At 44.8% G+C, this 23124-nt stretch overlaps 1 protein-coding gene across 2 annotated transcripts in view; it reads left to right on the top strand.

Annotated features, from left to right (window-relative positions):
- The window catches only part of Asxl1 (ASXL transcriptional regulator 1), a 60579-nt gene extending 37963 nt beyond the window's left edge, over positions 1-22616 (top strand). For both annotated transcript variants that reach the window (XM_021639690.2, XM_060383052.1), the window contains exons 4-12: positions 10199-10319; positions 10395-10492; positions 11760-11853; positions 12284-12436; positions 13327-13490; positions 13586-13682; positions 15765-15870; positions 16316-16946; positions 17775-22616. In XM_021639690.2, coding sequence (XP_021495365.1) covers positions 10199-10319; positions 10395-10492; positions 11760-11853; positions 12284-12436; positions 13327-13490; positions 13586-13682; positions 15765-15870; positions 16316-16946; positions 17775-20660 — 4350 coding nt within the window. In that variant the 3' untranslated portion in view covers positions 20661-22616. The remainder of the gene's footprint in view (positions 1-10198; positions 10320-10394; positions 10493-11759; positions 11854-12283; positions 12437-13326; positions 13491-13585; positions 13683-15764; positions 15871-16315; positions 16947-17774) is intronic.
- Positions 22617-23124: the final 508 nt, after the last annotated feature.

Below are 23124 nucleotides of genomic sequence, written 5' to 3'. Positions count from 1 at the left end.
TAAGAGCACTAGCTGCATTTCTAAAGGACCTGGGTTCAATTCCCAGCAACCACATGGCAGCTCACAAGTGTCTATAACTCCAGTCCCATGTATTCTGACACCTTCATGCCAATGCACAGAGAATTAAATGTTGTTTTTTTGTTTGTTTTTTTTTTTTTTGAAGAACGCGGTGGTGGATGCAGCACTGCATTCGATTGTCCTGTCTCCTTACCTAAGAGATCTTGCCTATGAGTCTTATACCCATTATTTACTAGTTATATGTCCTTTTATTTGTAGTCTTACAGTAATCAAAACTTAAAAAAAAATTATTATGGGCCACTTCAGTGTGTCCCAGTGTGTCCCAGTGTGCCCCAGTGCACTTGTGGAAGTCAGAAGACAGCTTGAAGGAGCCGCGTCTCTCCACAGTGTGTGACCAGGTTGTCAGGCTGGCTTGGCAAGTGCCCTACTTACTGATCTATCTCACTGGTTCTCAAAACTTTTTTAAATTTGCTAATTTTAGGTTTTGTGTCTGGTTTCTTACTTACAAAAAGACTTTTATGATTCACTTACTGTAGGTTGAGTGTGAAGGTACACCCCTGTGATTCCAGTTCTTCAGGGGTTGAAATTAGTGTGGGCTTCATAGTGAGTTCCAGGCTGGCCTGGTATATATAATGAGACCCACCCTATCTTAACATCAAAACAAATGTATTTATGTTGTAGGAATTATTTTTGTTTTTTTAAATAAATAGATTGGATGGGTAGGTAGGTAGGTTTTGGGACTAGAGAGATGGTTAAGAATGCATTCTATTATTGCATAGGACCCGAGTTATGTCCCTAGTACCCATTGCTTATAAGTACAGATTCAAGGGGCCTGACACCCTCCTTTTACCTCTTCCATGAGCATTGTACACTCATGTACAAACACACTCATAATTGAAAATAAAAAATAACTTGTTTTCTTTTTTTCTTTTTCTTTTGAGACATGGTTTCTCTGTGTAGCCCTGGCTGTCCTAGAACTCGCTCTGTAGACAAGGCTGGCCTCAAATTCACTGAGATCCACCTGCCTCTGCCTCTGAGTGCCAGGATCAAAAGCAGGTACTACCACTGCCCAGCATTAAAAGGTGACTTTAAATATGCGTATTTAAAAAGTCAAAATGAAATTATAAAGAACTGGCATTTACTACATTGATACTAACCCTCCCTTTTGTGGCTCTCAGGTTATGTATTTTTTCCTCTGTTCTTCCCAGTTATTGTGACAAAAACACTAGTCTGATTTCTGTTTCTGTTATTTTTTATGATCTGAATATTTCATATAAATACAGCTTTGTGTGTGTGTCTAAGTGTATAAACACACATAATCTTTGCTAACTTAAAGACTAGAGCGTAACGTTTCTTTGACAATGTCTTCCTTTAGTATTTTGCTCACCTTGCTTCTTAAAAGGAACTTGATTCGGTCCTTACTTTTTTGTCTATGTTCAGGGTGCCGCTCTGTACACTTACTGGTGGCTTGTTTTGTTTTTTTTTTTTGCATTCTCTTTTTGACTAGTTTTGTACAGTTCTATGAGATTGGTTGATGGTCTTTCTTGTTCCTTATGCTAATGTTTTAAATTGTTTTCTATTTCTTCCTTTTTGTCAGGTTCTCAGATAATCCACAATTACACGCATTAGGTTGCTCAAAGTTGTCCCTCTTTTACTCTTTAGTCTTTTAGTCTTGTTTTCTATTCTCCTCTGACTCATGTGAAAGGCTCTCCTTTTTTTTTTTTTTTTTTTTTTTGCCTCCAGATTCACTGTCACCTGATGTCGTATCTAGACTGATTTTTTTATCATTTTAAGGTTTTCACATATTTTAGTTTTGTGAGACATTTTCTTTGTGTAATCCTGGCTATTCTAGAACTCACAGTATAGACCGGCCTGGCATTGAACTCACAGAGACCTGCCTGCTGAGTACTGGGATTAAAGGTGTGCACTACCAGCCCAGTTTATTCTTAGAATTTTGATTTGGCCTTTAAGTAGCATCTAAAGCTTGGTGTGATTCATACCTAATTCCAGCTGAAAAGAAGACTAAGGCAGAAAGAGGATTGTGTATTTAAAGTCAGCTTGGGTTATATAGGGAGACCCTATCTCAAAAACAAAAACCAGGACCTGGAGAGGTGGTTTAGAAGTTAGGAGCACTTGTTAATCTGCAGAACATTATGTTCACTGTCCAGCATCCACACGGTAGATCCTTTTTAACCCCAATCGGATCTGATGCCCTCTGCTGACTCCTTTCTCTGGGCACTGTAGGAAGGGAATGCACAGACATACATGCGGACAAATGCCCATAACATAAAATAAAAATAAATTTTCAGAAAAAAAACCCAAACCCTTACATATTCTTACATATTCATTCTGAGTATAAGAAAGTAGTGTTGTGATTCTGTACATCCCTTTTCTTCTGTCTCTAGCATTTGTGTCATCTATGTTGGTTCAAGGATAATTTTTTTAATATACATCTTTGTATGCCGGTTTTTTTTTTTATTGAATATCATATAACGAATTTACCTTTTTCTATAAGAAAAAAAGCACCTTTGTTATTGGGAAGTTGGAAATAGCTCACATCTGCCTTTAATTTCACTTCTGAAAGGTTGGATGCCTTCTTTTGGCCTCCACAGGCAGCAGGCATGCACACAGTATATAGACTGTACATGTAAAGAAAACACTCATTAAACTTTTAAAATCTTAAAAACAAAAAATGAAAGATGTGTTATGTGGAAACCTCTGCAGGTTTTGTTTGTAAGACCTTTAGCTAAGAAACAGTGTGCTTAAAGCTCAATTAAGGTCAGGATTTTTCTTGCTACTGAGATTAGTTCCTTTTGTGAATTTTGAGGCTGTTTTGACACTTCTTATCTGTGTGGTAGGAATAGCCCTCTGTAAGGGCCAGACAGTGCTCCGACAGGCATAACTGTGTCGTCTTGAGTAGTTTCAGCACACTTGTGGCTGAACAGCAGCACAAGCCGACAGCCCTCTGCAGCTGTCTGCTGTGTGGTGCCCTGTCCTACAAACTATGGCTACCTGAGTGTTCTGCTTTCCCAGCTGTCTCGCTTCCAGTCAGCATCCAACACCCTTCGGCATGGTGCCTTTGAAAGCCTTTCCAGACAGTAATTGGCAGTCACAGATTTATGCCAAGCCAAGATCTATCTGATTTTTATATCTATATAAAAATGCTGGTGATGTGGTTAAAGGTATATGGCGCTGTACATGTCCCAAGCCTTTGTTTTTGAGAACTGTCATAGCCATACCATTCACAAAATGCAGAGGTTGAGTAACACAGTTAGATGTGTATTTCTGAAGAAGTTTTTTAAACCTCTTGTAGCTTTTTTCTTTTATTACATCTGATACATTGCCTATAAATTATAGTAATGTTACGAGAGTATAAAAAATAAAGGAACTTAACCCATATTAAAAAGCTGATGGTGGCAGTTCCTGTTTGTAATTCCAGCACTGGGGAGGTTGAGACTGAGTGCTTGCAGCCAGCTGACCACCTAGCCAGCCTAACAAATGGATAAGCTCCAGATTGGAAAGAGCTGGCCTTCCCTCTCACACACATGCACACAAAATTAAAGGGGAGAGCCAGTGAGATGGCTTAGTGGGGGTGGGATGTAAAAGCACTTGCTACACAAACCTTATGACCTGACTTTTATCCCTAGAACTCCAATGCTCCTCTGACTTCTGCATGTTCCATGGCATGCATGTGTATACACTCACATACATATGTACTTTCACACTTTGCATGAGGGGAGGGAAGGGGAAATGCAAACAATCAGTGGAGAGCAACTTGTGCATATACACAAACTTAAAAGACATGAACAACAATACTAATGTGTTTGTTGTTTAGTCCACCCACCCACCTGCTGTAACTATTCCTGGAAGTACCCCACTATCCTTCAGGACCCTCTTTAGCCCTCGCGAACTCCTAAGCTGGGCAGCACTCCTCTTCTGTGGATGGTCACCTCACCTGTTTAAGTTCTGTCCTCCTCTATAAAAGACCTCCTTGAGACGCTTGTTTAGGCCTTTCGTCCTTTCTGCACTTTGACTTCTTCATAATGTCATTCACATACACTTTTGCTCTGTGTCCCCTAATAGAAGTGAGGACTGATTTAGGGAAGAAAATAGCAAGTGTTCACAATTTAAATTTTGATTTATCTTTTTGGTTTTTGTTCGTGGAAATGAAATTTATAGACACTCACATGCTCTCTGGGCTGTATTGTACCACAGCAGAGTTTGACTGAGATGTTTCCGTCTGTGGCTCTCAGGAAGAAGTTGGATGGCCCCTTGCACTGTCTGACTCTTGAGATAGTCTGTCACTGAGCTGGGAGCTAGGCTGGAGGCCAGCAAGCTCCAGCAAGCCATTCTAAGTCACCCTCTCTCAATGCCTGGGTTACAGGTGCGCATATAGGCTTTCAACTCAGGTCCCCATTCTCACACAAATGCTCTTACCCACTGAGCTGTCTCTTGCTCAAGCCTATAATACTGTTTCTGTTTGTTAACGTTAATGTTCATCTGAGTGCCGTTGTGCTGGGGAGTGGTTATATAAACATGATGTGGAGTATTATGCAACTGAGAAGAAGATCAGGAAGCTGCTGAAGAAATCACAGTGTAGGTGCATGATGTAAAGGAAAAATGTGTGCCCAGACTGATGGGTTGTTTTTGCTGGGGTAGAACTTTTCAGTGCTGACCCAGGCAAATTGGGGCTCCTTTTTTGGCATTCTCATAGCTGTGTTCTGTGTATTACATTTTTATTGTTTTATTTATGTGTACAGGTGTTGTGCCTCCATACACATCTGTGTGCTGCTTCACATTCCTGCTGCCTATAGATGCCAGAAGAGAACATCATATCATCTGAAATTAGAGCAGACAGTTGTAAGCTGTCATTTGGGTGCTGGGAATCAAATCTGAGTCCTGTAGAACAAGCAGCCAGTGCTCTTAACCATGCAGCCTTCTCTCCAGCCCTCACATAACAGTTTTCCTAGAGCTTCCTTTATCTGCATCTTGAATTCTCTTCACTTTTCTCTTTGTCTCTCCTAGATCTCATATGACTCAGTTTGTTGTAGTTTATGTGCACATTCTCCATGTAATTCATTTATGTATAGCACATTTGAATAGAGTTGCTTTTTTGAGAAACAGGCATGTTGGGGGTAAATTAGATTATACCCATTTATTCTATGTTCTGTATTGTTAGTAGTTTGAGACAGAGGCCTAGAATTTTACCTTTGCTAACTTTTTAAGATGAATTAGATTTTTAAATTATGGGTCTGTGTACATGAGCATGCATATCAACAGAAGCCAAAGGCATCAAGCAGCTCCCTGGAGCTGGAGATTGGTCCTCTGCTAGAGCAGTATGCACTGACCAGTGAGCCCTGGTTTTATTCTCCAAAACTGCTTTTGAGAGGTACAGTGTTCATAGTCTACCTATGTATGATGTGTTCTCTGTATTCTGAAGTTGAATAATCTGATGTGAAATATCTTTGATTCATTAGGCTGAACCTCTTGCCATAATTGTAAAACCTGGAAACTTGGGTCTTTTCTTCATTTGGGTACAGTTTTGGTTCTTTTGTTGTTTGTTTGTTTGTTTGTTTGTTTGGGGGGGAGTGTTTTTAGTGCGTGCACAAAGGTCAGAGGACACCTTGTGGGAGTCAGTTCTTTCCTTCTAGCATGTGGGTCTCAGAAATTAAACTCAGGACATCGGGCTTGCAGCGGCCCTTACCCACTAAGCCATCTCCTTGGCCTTTGAATACAATTTCTTGGGGTTTTTTTGTTTTGTTTTGTTTTGTTTCTTTCTGGGCCTTCTGTTTGTTTAACCAGTACCTGTTTGTTTTTGTTTTTTTTTTTCTTCCTTTTAGGCATTTCTTTCTTAGTTTTACTTATTTCATGTGAATGAGTGTTCTGCTCACATGTATGTATATCATGTGCATCCTGAGACTGGAGTTATACACAGCTGAGAACTCTCATGTGAATGCCAGGGATGAACCAGGGTCCTTTGCAAGAACAAGTGCTTTTTAATCACTGAGTCATCTATTTAGTCAGTTCTCTGAGAAATAATACATGTTTTTGGTAACTGATAACATCCTTTTAGATTCCAGCAGTGTGTGTGTGTGTGTGTGTGTGTGTGTGTGTGTGTGTGTTCTTGCATCTTTGTGATTTTTAAAAGCACCCTGTGCTTGTTGGTGCTCTTGGAGTGTTTACTTTGATGATTTATCTTCTTCCAGTTTCTACTCTATGTAATTTTGGACATCTTTCATGTAATGGCTGTGCTTAGATATCTACTAGTCCTTGATGGGTCCTCCATATTGGGAGAACTAATGGGTTCTGGCTGTGAGCACTGGGTGATCAGGGTGGGAAGATGGAAATCCACATGTTGGGGGGGGTGTTTTTGGTTATCTTGCTTGAAGATGTGTTCTGTTTTGTTCACTGTTTTCAAGAGGAGGAACATTTTGGTACCTTGCTGCTGGTTCTCTCCCTCTCTGTCTTTGGTACTGGGCATTGAACCAAGGGTCTTGAGATTCCCCCCAGCCTTTATAGTAGTGGGGAATACAGGCTTAGGCCACTACAGTTCTTCCAGAGCTGGAAGAGTATTGCTGTCTGAAGTAATAGCAAGTTCTCCTGTGTGAAGCCCTGTTTTTCACTTCTGTCCACAGTGGTTCATGATACTTTCCCAACTCCTGTACCCTGTGGTTTTGCACTTCTTTCTGGCTTACTCTTTTCCTCTGTAGCATTAGATTTTGACTTTCTTTCCCCGCCGTCTTCTAGATGTGTTCATATATTCACTTTGCTGTCTTTTACCTCCTTTGTGTCCTTACATGTTTATTTTTCTGTATCCATTCTATTGATGCTTCAGGGGATGAAGAGAATCATGTGTTTCAGGAGTTAAGCCTTCCTGCAGAGAAGATGTGGAGTGACCTTGACTTCTGCACCTCTTCTCCCCCACTCCCCAAACGCCCCTCCCCCTTGTTAGCTGGTTTCTCCCTATATGTGGTCATGAAAAATGTGTACTATTTTGTCACTATAGAAGTGTTTGTACTTTTTTAACTGTTGTTTAATATTGTACCATATCTGTACCTCCAGGACAGGTTATAAAGGCTTTTTAAGGGTGCTTCTGGTTTCTCACTATTAAAGCCTGGGGCTGGAGGGAGGCTCATCAGTAAAGAGCACTGGCTGCTCTTGTAGAGGACCTGAGTTGGGTTCCCAGCACCCACTTGGCAGCTCACAGCCCTCTGTAACTCCTGTTACAGGGGATCTGCTGCCCTCTTCTTGCCTTTTAGGGTACTGCAAGCACATGATGTGCAGGCATATATAATGTCAATGGACCAATGCACATAAGATTAAAGTAAATGATTCTTTAAATTTTTTAAATATAATTTTTATGAAAACAATTAATTGTTTTTGCACAACAGTTCTTTTTATTATAATATATATGAGTTTCTCTACTGAAATATTCTTATTTTTTTCACATTGTGGCATGCTCAAGCATTTAGAGTCTGGGCTTTGAGAAATTAGTTTGATAAAATTTTCTTCACGTTTTATAATTGGTGAGAAAAGTGAGGTTGTAAAACTTAAAAATTTTTTGGTTTTGTTCTTGATAGCTCTGGTGTTCTTGGTGTAGCTCAGGATGACCTGCAAATCAGTTATCCTCCTACCTCAGCCTTCCAAGTGCTGGGATTATAGGTGTGTGCCAACTTGCCCATCTTCTTTCAAATATTTTACTGAGGGGTGTGTGCATGTCTGTCTGTCTCAGAAGTCAGCTTCCTTCTGATGGATACTGGGACTTGAACTTGGATCATTAGGTTTGGCAGAAAATGCTGAGTCATCTCTCCAGTCCTGTTTTTAGCCTGTTTATTTCATTTGGTATGTTACATATTAAAAAGTGTTTGATTATGTATTGTTGGCAGTGCTAATATGGTACTAATAATACTATTCTGTTACCATTCTACAGTTCAAGAAATTATGAATTCTAAAGAACATCTAGACTCCAGGGTTTCAGAGGGATAGTGGGCCATGGTTACCATTAACTACAAACCTGGCCTGCAGCGGTGGGTGGCAAATCACAGAGCAGAGTTATTTTTTGGTTGATAGAAACTCCTTTTTATCACTGATGAGAATTCACAAATTTTCTTTCTTTACACTGTTACAAGAGTCCACTCACTTTAAAAGTAGCAGTACAGTACTTCCTTTTCTCTGACTGCTGTAATGTTGAAAATAGAGCTGTTCTATATCAAACTTAAGAGAATGACCATGTCTCCCAGCTGGCTGCTGAGATGTGCCCGTGGTTAAGATCGCTGACTACATTTGCAGCGGACCTAGGTGTAGTTCCCAGGCCCCACTTGGAAGTTCCCAGCTGTGTGGATACTTCAGTCCCAGGGAATCTGAAGCCGCCTCCAGACTTCGTGGGTAGTAGGCACACTTGCAGAGCACAGACATGCATGCAAATAAAACACTCATCTACACTAAGTAAAATAAAAATTCTTTAAAAACAGTGAAGTTCGGGGGCTGGTGAGATGGCTCGGTGGTTAGAGCACTTACTATTACATTCAGAGGATCTGAGTTTGAGTCCCAGTACCCACAGGCAGTTCATAATCGTCTACAACTCTGGTACCAGTATCCTGTGCTCTCTGCTGAACTCTGGTGCACAAACATGCATACAGGCAAAACACTCACATACATAAAATAAAATAGATAACTCTCAAATAATGACATTTTAACATATGAAGTTTGGCTTAATAATTTTAATTCTTAATGATTTCTGTAACAAAATTAAAACGTCTTTGGACATTTTAGATGAAGGTTTACTGGGACCATAGTTCAACAGAGCATATAATTTTTCCCTTTAAAGTGACCAATTTGGTAGCTTTTTAGTATATTCATAAAGTTATACAACAGTTACTGTGGTGGAATTCTAGAACATTTTCATCACCCCTAAAAGAAACCCCTTAGCAGTGTCGTTCATGTCCCCTCCTTTCAGCCCCTAGCAACTTCCCTTTTCTCCTTCCAGATCCTTCCATGTACCTCCCCTTTGCTCTCTTTTAAATTCATGGCCTTTTTTCTTTCATTGCTGTATGTATGTTTGTGTGTATGTATTCCCAAATACATAAATACAACCTACTCAGTCTCTCTAAATTGCTTGTTTTCAGAGCTGACCATTTGATAACTAGTGAATGTGCTCTTCTCTGGGAAAGACTGTTTCTTAGTTGCTTGTAGTCCTTTGTCTAGGGGTGAGGCCTTCTGAGCTTTCCCCTCTCCATTTTAGCTAATCTTTTAGTGTCATCTTTGTTCAAGTCATGTTTAGGCAGTCATGTTGAGACTTCATGTTGCAGCTTCTGACACATCAAAGAAAACCACATGATCTGTAGGACAGCCAGGGCCACACAGAAAAACCCTGTTTTTTTAAAAAAAAAAAAAAAAAGAGTTGACTAGCTATCCTAAACACTCCCCACAGCGCTCACTGTACGAACACTCGAGTCCCCCACAGCACCATAGGGTTAGTGTTGCTATCCTGTGGGCAGAGCAGTGGCACTTCATAATTTAACCAGTAGTACTAATCATGCACTACTAAAGATGCACCAACCTCCCAGCTGTGCTGCTGGTGACACCCGACATCTCTACCACTGGCCAGTGTCTTAACCATGGTGGAATTTACTTACTTACTTACTTACTTACTTACTTATTTATTTATTTATTTTTAATGTCATTTGGGTGGCTGCACCAGCCAGCCCTTTTACCACATTGTGGTTGCTCACAGTGCCCCAGAGATGGCTGCTTCAAGGGGCAGTTGGTCTCCTGTGATCACTGTTGAACAGTAATGGAGAAAAACTGGTTGCTGTCAGTCTGGACAGGATCCAGTGTTGGATTGTCAATGGGGCTTATCTCTAAGCCTATGGAAAAATTCAGTGTTTTTCTGGCCTGTTCTCTCTACATCCTACAATAATTGTAAGTGCTGAGAGACATCAGCGGAAATGAACATGAGGCTCCTCTTAGCTTCTTAGAAAACAGAGTCAGAGCCCACAGAATCAGAAATAAGCTGACTTCAATGAACACAGCAGTGGTTGAAAGGTCAGGGGACTCTAAAATTCTTATGTAGAACTCTTTTTTGGATTTGAGGGTCCAAAAAAAATATATTTAGGAATGTCTACTCTACTTGTTGGGTTTGAAAGGTTTTGTTCATCTGAGTTTTAACTCTCTGTCACAGAAGGATGCTGTGCAGTGGTCTAGAAATGTAGCTGCTGTGGATGGAGAAGAGCCAGAGGACTCAGCTGATGTGGAAAGCTGTGGATCTAATGAAGCCAGCACTGTGAGTGGTGAAAATGATGGTAAGTGCTGGAATAGGAGGTGGGAAGAGACCAAGCAGTTCTTAACGGACTAAACCTGTGTTTGCTTGTCTTCAGTATCTCTGGATGAAACCTCTTCAAATGCATCCTGTTCTACAGAGTCTCACGGCCGGCCTCTTTCCAATCCTAGGGACAGCCACAGGGCTTCCTCACAGGTAATAAGGCTCACTAGTGCCAGGATAGGAGAGCGGGTGGATGAGAGCAGGCGCATGACAGGGTTTGTCTTTAGGAGATGGTCATGAGATGTGTTTGAAGAGTGGGTAGAATAAAATTGGTTGTTATCTCGTACCATTTTTATTTTATTTGCTTATTTATTTTGGGACAGGGTCTTACTGTGTAGTTTTGGCTAGCCTGGACTAAGCCAGTCTTGAACTCAGAGTGATATACTTGCCTCTGCCTTCCCAGTGTTAGAGTTACAGATATATGCCACATACCCTACTCCTGGTAACATTTTAGAAGCAGGCTGTAGGAAACTGCGTAGTATGCCTGAGAACATAGAGGGTTTGTTTGGTTGTAGGTTTTTTTTTTGTTGTTTGTTTTGGTTTTTTTTTTTTTTTCTCTTTCTGTGCCTAGGTAATTGTTTTTCCTTCTTTAATTTCTCCTTTATTTTCCTCAGCCTTCATATTGCCCAGGCTAGCCTCTGACTTGCTATATAGCTAACGATGGTCTTCAACTCCTGATCCTCATGTCTCTGTCTCCTAGATATTCTTAAGTACTTTGATTACAAGTGTGTGCCACCACATTTACCTCATCACACACCACATATGCAAATGTGCAGGAAGGAGTTCAGAGTATGAGAACATGCGCCTGAGGGGCAGCAGTTTAAAGGATGACTTTGTCTGTAGGATGGGGCAGCAGTGTGTGACTCCTTTTTCTGCAGCTGAGGGGAATGCATTAGTGTGTTGACGTTGCTCCCTACCTGTACTAGTACGAGCATTGCCTGGGAGATCTCTGCACACATGTGAATTGTTTTTAAAGATTTCTTTTTCTTTCATGCGTTTGAAGTTTTGCTTGCATGTTTGTCTGTTTGCCGTATGCATGGTGTGGGGTAGGGCCTTGGAACTGGAGTTACAGATGTTGTAGGCTGCCATGTGAGTGTAGGGAACCAAACCCAGGTCCTCTAAAAGGGTAGACAGTGTTCCACCGTACATGAACTTTAAAAAACTGTGTGTGTGCGCTAACTTGCCTTAGTTGTGGAGATCAAAGGACAACTTTGGAGAGTCAGTTTTCTTGTTCCCCTACCGAATTTTGGAGTTGAACAAAGGTCATCAGGTTTGTGCAGCAAGTACCTTTAGCCATGGTGCCACATTGCTAGCCCTTGACATGAACTCTTAGTAGCAAGTGAATAGGGCAGGGCTGAAGGAGTGCTGTAGCGGCCCTGCAGTGACTCCTTCTTTTTTTTAAATCCGTCCCGGAATACAGGCAAACAAACAAAAGAAAAAGACTGGGGTCATGCTGCCTCGTGTTGTCCTGACTCCTTTGAAGGTAAACGGGGCCCACGTGGAATCTGCATCAGGTATGTACAGACTCAGTGATTGTGCTACTTTTTCTTAGAGTCCTGGGGAGCTGGCTCTGTCAGCAGCCTTTGACCTAGCAGTATGAAGCCATGAGAACCCAGGAAGGCAGTGTATTGTGCTGGTGAGGGCTTTGTGTTGGGTTCTGCCATGTGCCCTCCTCTTGCCTCCAGGGTCAGCTGTGAACATCTGATGATGACTCTGTCAGTGCTTTCTAAAAGGTGCAGTTTGGTATAAAAGCTGTGGTTTGACATTCTTTAGTGATATTTTTAAACCAGACCACGAGGTGGTGGTCCCTGCCAGCCAATGTCTGGGAGCCAGAAACACCCTTGAATTGATAACATGTTGGAGAGAGCTGGGAGACTTGCGCTTGTTTGAGAGAAATGGGTAAAGTTTGTGATGCTTTTGACCAGTGGAATGCTGTGCCTTCAGGGTTCTCAGGCCGACATGCGGATGGTGAGAGTGGCAGTCCATCCAGCAGCAGCAACAGCTCTCTGGCCTTAGGCAGCACTGCCATTCGAGGCCAGACTGAAGTCACCCGGGACCCTGCCCCTCTCTTGAGAGGCTTCCGAAAGCCAGCCACAGGTGAGTGGGTGGCACCGATTTCTCTGCCTGTAAAAGGCCCCCTTTAGGGACTGAAGGTGAAAATATGGTGTCTTTTCTAGTTCCTTTTTCAGTTTAATTTTAATTATTTTTCCTTATATTTTGATTATTTCATGAAACTAAGCTCCTATAGGTAGAAACGTTATCACATAGCTCCTTGTCCATCTCTGTGGGGCCTGGCCTGTACCTGCCTTGATACTGCTTCATAAGTATTTGAATGATTGAGTGAGAATTGCTCTCTTCTTCTTAAAGGATCCCCATGTCCATTTTGGGGGGCTATAGTATCCTGCTATGCTTACATTCAACATAAATAGTTTTAATCTAGGAAGTGTGTTAAATGGGAGCATGTGTTGAATTTGGGGCATGAAAAAAAAAAACTGAGTAGGACTTTGTGGAAGGCTAGTGTGCTGTTTGCTATTTCAGAATTGATTTCTTAGTGTAGGGATCTGTGTAGCCCTGGCTGTTCTGGAGCTCACTCAGTAGACCAGGCTGGCCTTGAACTCAAGAGATCTGCCTGCCTCTGTCTCCTAAGTGCTGGGAGTAAAGACTTGCACCACTACTCGCCAGCTTCACTTGGCTTTAGTAACCCTTTTATATGCCCGCATCTAGAGCACACCTCATTCACAAAGGCCTTCTGTGTAGGTGTTAATGTAGTACTCTTAACTAGATTTTCTTCCCCGGTTCAGCTTTGTGGAGCTTTTCCTCCAGCCTTGGTGGGAACCTGTTCTGTCTGGTTTTCTTGGGAAAAGTATCTTCCTCAGGCTTTGACCTCAGGGGAAGCCAGCCTCTGAGTGTTTTCTCAGGACTTTTTTTTCCCCCTTAAGCTGAAAAAAATCTATATCCTTACTTCTTCTTGCTTCCAAAAACCACAGGTCAGATGAAGCGCAACAGAGGGGAAGAGGTAGATTTTGAGACGCCTGGGTCCATTCTTGTTAACACCAACCTTCGTGCTCTGATAAACTCTCGGACCTTCCATGCCCTGCCATCACACTTCCAGCAGCAACTCCTCTTCCTCCTGCCTGAAGTGGACAGACAGGTGCCAGTGCACAACTCCTCTTGGTCTCTGTCTAGGCGGGCTCCTGTTCTCTCAAGTTCCCTTATTGTTTTCATTTTATCCCTTGCCCGTCCTAGGTGGGGACAGATGGCCTGTTGCGCCTCAGCAGCAGTGCACTCAATAATGAGTTTTTCACCCATGCAGCTCAGAGCTGGCGGGAACGCCTTGCTGACGGTGAGTAGATGCCATCATCATGGCTTGAGATGCCTATTGTGTATGCTTTTTTGTAGTTCTGAGGTTAAGAGTGTCACCTGCACTTCCACAGGACCCAGGTTCACTTCTCAGCACCTACATAGGAACTCAGGATTGTCTTGTTAATCTAGTTCTAGGGGATCCGATGCCTTCTTCTGGCCTCCTAGGGTACCAGGTATGCACATGGCGCATGGCCTTACATGTAGTTAGACACCCATACACATCAAAGAAAAAACAGCCTAAGCACTAACTACTTCTCAGGCTTTTGCTAATAAGATCAAGTGTAAAATCCAAGTGCTTATTTATAACATGTTTTTTTTCCCCCCTCAAAGCATATTAATATAAGGCAGCCTTTGCTCATGCTGCCAAGACATGCTAGCTATTAATAGGACACACTGCTCTGAAAATACGCTCTATCAGGGATATCCATTCTACATGTTTTTTATTACTAAAAGTATATATGCCTATTCCTTGTGGCAATGGCTTTGTGTGGATGTGTGAAAGAGAGCCCTCCAAGATGACATATTTCGTGCTGCCATGCTCTCTCCTTGTCACAGTCACTTAGAGTAAATGCTAGCTTCTCTGAATTTAGTTTTCTATAGTAGCTTCATGATGAATGTCTGGAGAGGATCCCAAGACTACGCCTGGGCCTCATTAGTATTGCCAGTTTATTATAGAGTTAGGGTTTGTTATAGCAAAATAATATAAAGTAAAATCAGCAATGGGAGAAGACACAGGTAAGATTCAGGGGACAGCCGGGCACAGGTTTCTGAAGTCAAGAAAGCAGAAATGATTATCTCAGAAAAAAACTGTGGCTCTGTGAAAATGTCTACCAGGGAAGTTTGGTAAAGGCTTAACATCCAGGGTTTTTCTTTGCGTACATGTGCCTGTGGGTACGTACACATGAATTCAGGTGCCTGCAGAAGCCAGAGGTGTTTGATCCCCAGGTTCTGGAGTTATAGGCAATTGTAAGCTACCTGACATGGATTCTTGGAACCAAACTCTTAACCACTGAGCCCCGGTCCTCAGGATTTTATTGTGGTTTGATTCTTTTGGAAACAGTTGCTAGTCCTGAAAGGAAACGTGGCACTCGTTTTTCACCAGTTTCTTAATCAAGGGGTATTAATATAAGGCATTGGTTTCTAAAAAGAAAGCAGGTGTCTTTAGCATGAGTAATACGATTGGCATCACGAGAAGCATAATGAGTCGCTCATCGGTTAGGTTGCTGAAAGTTCTTGAAATCCAAGTTCCCACATGTCCTGGGCAGCCTCAGAGATAAGCATACTGTGCTGGCTTTTTCTACAAAAGAAGTAAGAAGGTCTTTTGTTTGTTCGTTGTCTTGGTCAGTGTGTTGCTTGCTCTTGACTGATTATGGAAGAAGCCATCTCTTTTATAGTAGAAGTGTTCTGTTCTGGGGTAGGAACATGCTCTGAGAAGTACACTGATAGAGACAGGAGTTGTGTTCCTTTTAAAACTGCTTGGTAGGAGCTGGGGGAGGTGGGCCCATTGGTAACAGGTTTACTGTGTAAGCATGAAGACCTGGTTTTGATCACAGAATCCACACACAAAGAAACTGTATTGTAGCCTATTGCACCTCAGCAGCAGTCGTCAGTCCAGCACCAAGGAGGTGGACATAGGCAGGTTCCTGGGGCTCACTGGCTAGACAGCCTAGCCTAAGTGGGGAGTCCCAGGCAGTGAAAGGCCTTATTCAAACAAAATACCCCACATTTGGGTAGAGGTGGCACAGCAGTTGAAAGTACGCCCTGTTCTTCCAGAGGACACATTTGCTCTGGGACCCCATGTTGAACGCCCCAGCTCCAGGGCATGTCACAGCCTTCTGGCCTCAGCAGGCATACCTATGTGGCATACACTCACAGACACATAAATAAAAGTAAATCTTTAAAACAAACCGAGTTTGAGAACTCGCAAGGTTGTCCTCGGCCTTTATATGCACACATGGGCACATGGATGCACATGCACATGGGGATGCACAGAAGTCTTGCTTTCTGTAGGACAAACATGTTAATATCCAGAATTCAGTAACTGGAAGTCATTTCTCTCCAGGTGAATTCACTCATGAGATGCAAGTCAGAATAAGACAGGAAATGGAAAAGGAGAAGAAGGTGGAACAATGGAAGGAAAAGTTCTTCGAAGACTACTATGGACAGAAGTAAGGCACTGAGCATTATGAGTTCTGGTCTGGGCATTTTGTGGGAACAAAGGCAGTTGGCATCCAAATATAACTGGCCATTCATGGCTGCAGTTCTGGAGGCGCAGACTGAATAGACTAGCTCAGGATTGTTTAGGGAGAAGCCGTGACTTCATGCACTGAGCACCACGGACTAAAGTGCTGAGGTTCACGTCAGTGAGACTGGCCCTGTAGACCCGGCTGCTGACACTGAGGTGGACTTAGAGCCGAGCATGCGAGGCACACCTGGGCAATATAAAGAAAGCTTGTGGTTTCTTAAAAAGCCTCTGGGGAGAAGATGTGATAGAGTGCTTATTTGGCATGTGGGGGGTCATGGATTGGATTAAGTTATCTGAGTGCATATTATTTTAGAAAGAAAAGATAATGCACTCTGGCCAGTAGTTGATGATGTGAGTTTGATTTTCAGATTGGGTTTGACCAAAGAAGAATCACTGCAGCAGAAAGAAGGCCAGGATGAGGCCAAAATCAAGAGTGGCTTGTGTGTCCCAGGAGAATCAGTACGGCCACAGCGTGGGCCCACCACCCGTCAACGGGATGGGCATTTTAAGAAACGTTCTCGACCAGATCTCCGAACCAGATCCAGAAGGAATCTGCACAAAAAACAGGAGCCAGAACAAACAGGGGTTTCTAAGGATGCAAACTCTGCACCAGATGTTTTACTCTCCAAAGATGGGGTTGCTAAGACCGATTCAGCAGGGGTGAGCTGTCCCTCTGGGCCAGATGTCTCCTCTGCAGCATCTGGACAGGAGGGACCCAAGCGTCCCAGGGAACCTGTGGCTTCCCGGATCCAAGCAGAAACAGACAACTTGGCATGTGCCTCTGCATCTCCAGACAGAATCCCTACCTTACCTCAGGACACTGCGGATCACGAGACAAAGGAGCAGAAGAGGAAATCCTTTGAGCAGGCAGCCTCTGCATCCTTTCCCGAAAAGAAGCCACGGCTTGAAGATCGTCAGTCCTTTCGTAACACAATTGAAAGTGTTCACACCGAAAAGCCACAGCCCACTAAAGAGGAGCCCAAAGTCCCGCCCATCCGGGTAAGTTTTTTTTTTTTTTAAACCTTTGGCTGGGACAAGGGCAAGAGCAGAGGTCCTTGAATTACATGGGGCACATAACTTTCTGTAAGAAAGCTTTTCTTGAACAACTTAGGGTGATGCACGTCTTTTTTTTTTTCCGGTTGGTTGGTGTTTTGAGAAAAGGTTTCTTTGTGTAGCCTTAGCTGTCCTGGAAATCTCTCTGTAAACCAGGCTAGCCTCGAACTCCTGGCAGTCCGCCTGCCTCTGCTTCTCCAGTGCTGGGATTGAAGGCATGTGTTACCACTCCCTGACAGATGATATAGTTTTTTTGTTAAAATTATCTTAAGGTTAAAATCCTCTGGGATTTTTACTTTATTAGGTGTTACGTTGTTTCATGACCCACAAGGTCCAATTAGAAATTAAACTTGAAAGGTGGGTTAGGATGCTTATCCATACAGTGCCAGCACTCTGGAGAGTAATGCAGGAGGAGAGTTGTCATCAGGTCAAAGTGATACTATTGTATCAGTGGATAAAGAGCTGAAGGCCCAACCTAATGACCTGAATTTGGGGCTCACGTGGTGGAAAGAGAGCTGACTTCCTACAAGTTGTCCTCTTGACCATGGTCCACTAGATGAATCTAATAATTACTTTTTCAAGGAGAGAAAAAGGGAAATTGTGATGCAGCATAAAATGCCCTTTGGTGTTGTGGGTTAGCTAGTTTACGATGATTAATTTTTAGGAAAATTAGTTTTCTAGGCCATGACCTCTACGACAACTTATTCCAGTTTTGCTCTGTAGTTCCTAGGTCAGGTCACCCTGTTAAAACTGATGTTTATGCTTTTCTTGCAGATTCAACTTTCACGTATCAAACCACCCTGGGTGGCTAAAGGTCGGCCCACTTACCAGATATGCCCCCGGATTGTCTCCATCACAGAGCCCTCCTGCCGGGCTTGGACTGGTGCCAGGACCCTCGCAGACATTAAAGCCCGTGCTTTGCAGGCCCGAGGGGCAAGAGGCCACCACTGCCATCGAGAGGCGGCCACCACTGCCATCGGAGGGGGGGGTGGCCCGGGTGGAGGTGGCAGTGGGGCCATCGATGAGGGAGGTGGCAGAGACAGCGGCAGTGGTGATGGTGGTGAGGCCTGTGGCCACTCTGAGCCCAGGGGAACCCCAAGCACCCCTGGAGAGAGTGCGTCAGATCTACAGCGAACACAACTACTGCCGCCTTGTCCATTGAATGGAAAGCACACTCCGGCTGAAGCTGCCATACCCAGAACCAGAGGAGAAGACCCGGCTTCTCTCAGAAAAGAAGAGAGCTGCCTGTTGCAAAGGGTCCCAGCTGTGCTTACAAGTGGGCTGGAAGATGCCTCCCAACCCCCTATTGCTCCCACTGGAGACCAGCCATGCCAGGCTTTGCCCCCTCTGTCCTCCCAAACTCCAGTAGCTGAGATGTTAGCAGAGCAGCACAAGTTGCTTCTAGCTGGTAGAACTGAGTGCGAGTCTGCTACCACCTCCCAGGAGAGGGTTAGTGAGGATCAAGGATCCAGTGTTTCCTCAGAGAGCGCTTCTCTTCCGTCTCCATTGGGAGACATGTTAGGAGGAGGAAATAACCAGGCCTTTGATAGTAATCCCAGTATGAAAGAGCCTATAAATGTCACACCTGCTTTTATATCTGAATTACCGTTGGCTACCTACCTACAGGATAGACCTGCTGATGATGGGTTAGGACTTGGTGCCACAGGCACCCTCGTAAGGAAAAGTGGTAGACAAGAAACTTTGAAAACTGAGGCTTTTGCATCTGACAGTGCTGCCTCCTGGGTACCCATTCTGTCAAATTACGAGGTAATAAAAGAATCTGAGCCAGAATCCAGAAAAGATGCACCATGCCTGGAGCCCCAGGACGGAGAAGAGTGGGAGAGAGCTGTTCCCCTCACTGCTGCCATGCCCGGGGAGTTGGCAGCCACAGAAGGTATGCCCCACCCTGAGAGCTGTGCTTCACTCTGGACAGCACCTCCTCCAGGAGTCACGAGCATCACTGGCAGTGATGGTGAGCAGGTGGGCCTTGAAAGACTGGAAATGAATGGCATCTCTGAAGCACCGAGTCCTCACAGTGAATCCACAGATACAGCCTCTGACTCTGAAGTCCACCTTGCTGAGGACAGCAGTGAGGCTGATGCAAGTATAGCCACAGTGGCAAGGGCGTTGTTGGGCAGGAGTGAAAAGCAGGACTGGGACCCCTCTTCCTCACTCTCCAAGGCAAGCAGTGACCTAAGTGTCCTCACAAGGACAGAAGGGGTGGCTGCTTCTCAGAGCTGGGTGTCTAGAGTGTGTGCAGTCCCCCACAAGATCCCAGATTCCCTGTTGCTGTCCAGTTCTGAGTGCGCACCCAGGTCTGTGTGCCCACCTAGGCCTGGTTCTTCAGTGGAGGTTACCAACCCACTCGTGATGCACCTGCTGCATGGTAGCTTGCCCCTGGAGAAGGTGCTTGCTCCAGGTCACAGAGGCAGCAGGCCAGAGTCCCCACAGCTGCCACTCGGAGAGCAGAGCCAGGATAGAGGCACTCTACAAGGTTCTGGGGACGACAATCACCTAGTTGCCAGAAGCAGCCCCAGTTCTGCACAGGCACTGCAAGAGTCTCTTATGGCCCAGAGCTATGCATCAAGTGCTACTCTTGGCAGGGCAAAGGCCTCCCAGGCTCCTGGAGTGCCCCAGAAGATTGCTAAGATGGTTCCAAGTTTAGACTCCCAGCATCCAATGACAGAACTGATACCTTCCTCTGGCAACCTGGAAGAAATAGATTCCAAAGAGCATTTCTCTTCCTCCCTTTGTGAAGAGCAGAAAGAAGCCCATTCCCTGTCCCAAGGCAGTGCTGCAGGTGCTGCCCCAGGCCAGTGTCCAGGAGATCACTCTACCTCCAAAGCGCCGTGTTTCTCCTCTGCAGATGTGAGCCTCTCCTTTGGTCCTGAGCAGACAGAAAGGACCCGGAGTGACCAGAGCAGTGCCGGTGGTCAAGAGAAGAAACTGTTCGGTTCTAGGAATTCGGTTGCCATCCTTCAGTGCCCCAGATCTGAAGAGCAGACACCGCCACCTGCTGAGGTCCCTCCAGTGTTTCCCAGTCGGAAGACAGAACCAAGCAAAGACTCTGATGGTGTGCAGACTGTAAGGGAAGACTGGACACCCAAACCACCGCCTGTCTCTGCTGGCAGCATCAAGACAGAGCAGACATTCTCAAGGGGCCCCATTAAGGCAGATGCAGAGAACAGGAAAGCCGCTGGGTACAGTCCCCTGGAGCTAGTGGGTCACTTGCCAGGGATGCCTTTCGTTGTGGACCTGCCTTTCTGGAAGTTCCCCAGAGAGCCAGGGAAAGGGCTCAGCCAGCCACCAGAGCCTTCCTCCATCCCCTCCCAACTCAGCATCAAGCAGGCGTTGTATGGGAAGTTTTCTAAACTCCAGCTGAGTCCCACCAGCTTTAATTATTCCTCCAGCTCTGCCACCTTTCCCAAAGGCCTTGCTGGCAGTGTGGTGCAGCTGAGCCACAAAGCCAGCTTTGGTGCGGGCCATACCGCATCAGTCTCCCTGCAGATGTTCGCTGACAGCAGTGCAGTGGAAAGCATCTCTCTGCAGTGTGCGTGCAGCCTCAAAGCCATGATCATGTGCCAAGGCTGCGGGGCGTTCTGCCATGACGACTGCATTGGACCCTCAAAGCTCTGTGTATTGTGCCTTGTGGTGAGATAATAAATTATGGCCATTGGAAACATTGTACATTTAGTGTGTGTATTTTAATAATGGTTGATTTAAGTCTGTATACAGAATATCATTGATATAATGAACTCTATATGTAGGTGAGATTAATCTTGCCTCCTAAAATTTATAGTGCTGAAACCCTCTGTCTTGAGACCCTTCTAGTCTTGCTAGAAGGGTGTTTCAGGGGATCGGGGGACTGTGGTTGCCCAAGACCATCCAGCCTGAACCCTCTTGCAGTCAGTCAGGCAGTACAGTGTGGCAGGGCAACCTGTCTTGCACCCAAATGGACTTGAAATTGGAGCAGGAAGGTTGAGTTCTCACGGATGCAGCTTACCTGCCTGAAGTACGCAGGAATGTCAGTCTTCCACTGCCCCTCCCTGCCATCTGCTACTTTGCTTGGGGAATTGGTGGTTGCCGAAGCCACACAGGGTTAAAGTAGCTTCTTTCATCATTGCCCACCAGGGGATCAAACACCCGCTGACCTTGACGTCATGTTTTTGTCATTTGCCAGTGATGGAGCCAAGTTGACCTTTGGTTCTGGTGCTTCACCCAGTTTGGAACTTTTAATTTGTCTGTAACCCACGGATCCACAGATTCTCTTGGAAGCTTGAATAGCCCTTCTTGGACAATGGGGTCTGGAAATAGGGCTGTCTGCTACGGAAATGCTGTCTGTAGACCTTGGGTCAACGTGCAGATGTTTGCAGGTGACCCCTGCTTGCCGCCCACCCCGTTGCATCTGACTCAGTGGGAGTGGGCACCCATGCACCTGTGTATGTGAAAGTCATTTGACATTTCCGAGCAGTCTGTTTCTTATTTTTATATTTTTAACTCTATTCTTGGATGTATAAAGTGAACTTTTTGGCTTCTGTAAGTATGCTCTATGCACCTCTAATGTTTTATCCTGTATTTATATGTTGTACACAGTACTGGCCAATTCTGTAAATGGATGTATTGTACAGAGAACATGAGCGTCTCTTCCTTATTTTACGTCTTCAGCACCCTTGATTAAAATGGTGTCATACACTTCTGTGCGCCAGTTGTCAACGCCACTGAGCGCTGTGCTGCCTGATGTGAGAAGGAAGTTACTGACTAGTGACCTATGGTTGGCCCTGTGCCTTGTCACCTGTCACCAGGGAGTCCACCACAGCCTGCAGCGCCACAGACAGCTGCCCACATACCACTGAGTGAACATGTCTTGTTCCTTGTATCTATTCTCTTCCAGCCTTGGGTGGCTGCTCTGCAGCCATATGTGACAAATCGCCATCACCAGTGTTGAGTGCTTCTGGATTCATGGGTGAGTTCCTTGGCCGGCCCCCAGACAGGCCTTCTGGATCTGGCTCCAGGGTCGTCACCTGTCAAAGCAATATTGGGGATCGCTAGGCTCCTTTTGACTTACTTACAGTAGGTTTCAGGGGAACAAAGCCATGCCTGCTGCCTGCCTCTCTCCTACCACAGTTCCATCAAGTAGACACTCTTGTGTTTGTCTGACCTCATCCCAGTTCCTGCCCTGTTTCTTGTATCTTTACTTGAAAGTTGGGAGCCCTTGTCTAATTTAGGTCTGTCTCCTTGTGTGTCTGTTTCTGTATGAAGTATAGAAATTGGTGTGCCTTGAGCGAGTCTCATTTTCTCTGTAAGCTACCTCTTTCACCATTTCATCTGAGGTGGCTGTCTTTATTTTTATTTTTGTGGGGGGGGTCATCCATCAAGTGTGAGTGAGGAGTTGGTAGTGATGTGATTTCAATTCAGTATTGGCCAAGTCCATGTTGTGTGCTCAGAAGTCTCTACCAAAGACCAGGAGCAGGAGCCACGCATGTCCAGTCCTCCTCTTCTGAAACCACTGAGGTCTCAGAGGTGAAACTTGACAATGGTCTGGTCCATCGGGCTGCTCAGAAAAGCGCTGCTCTTGTTTGTCTCATTGGTATTGGAAAAATAAACCTGTACAACCTGCATTTGTCTCCTTGTCATCTGTGGCTGCCTGTGAATGTGGGGAGACTGTTGAGTGCAAAGCTGCACGGGCCCTTTTGACTGGGGCTCCTGTGCACACTGAATTGGCAGCTCCCCTGGGTCTTTGGACTCTTGATTTGGCGAATGTTTCTACTGGTTAGAGTATAAAGCCGGAAACCCAATGGGAGGGATGGGAGCTGTAAAGGTAAGGCATCGTCCTTCCAGGAGGTCATCCACACCACCTGCCTCAGATGGAGCTTGCCACGTGGGTTCACAGAATTGGTGGCCTTCTGGCAGCCGCTGCTTGTGGCCTTGTCTTGGTGTGAGGCAGATTGAGGGTCACTGCTGCTTGAACAAGCCTGAATGGATGCCTGTTGTTTCCAGGACAAGTACTAAGGGAGCGCTTAGTGCACAGTTTATGGTTGAATTCAGACGTGACTAAGCAGAATGGGTGTGATGGAAGGGAGACGTAAGCAAAGCGCCTCAAGTGGGAGGGTGTCCTATGGGCGCT

This window comes from Meriones unguiculatus, chromosome 4 (assembly GCF_030254825.1).
Source record: "Meriones unguiculatus strain TT.TT164.6M chromosome 4, Bangor_MerUng_6.1, whole genome shotgun sequence".
Lineage (NCBI taxonomy): Eukaryota > Metazoa > Chordata > Mammalia > Rodentia > Muridae > Meriones > Meriones unguiculatus.
This window is presented reverse-complemented; position numbering and strand designations above follow the sequence as displayed.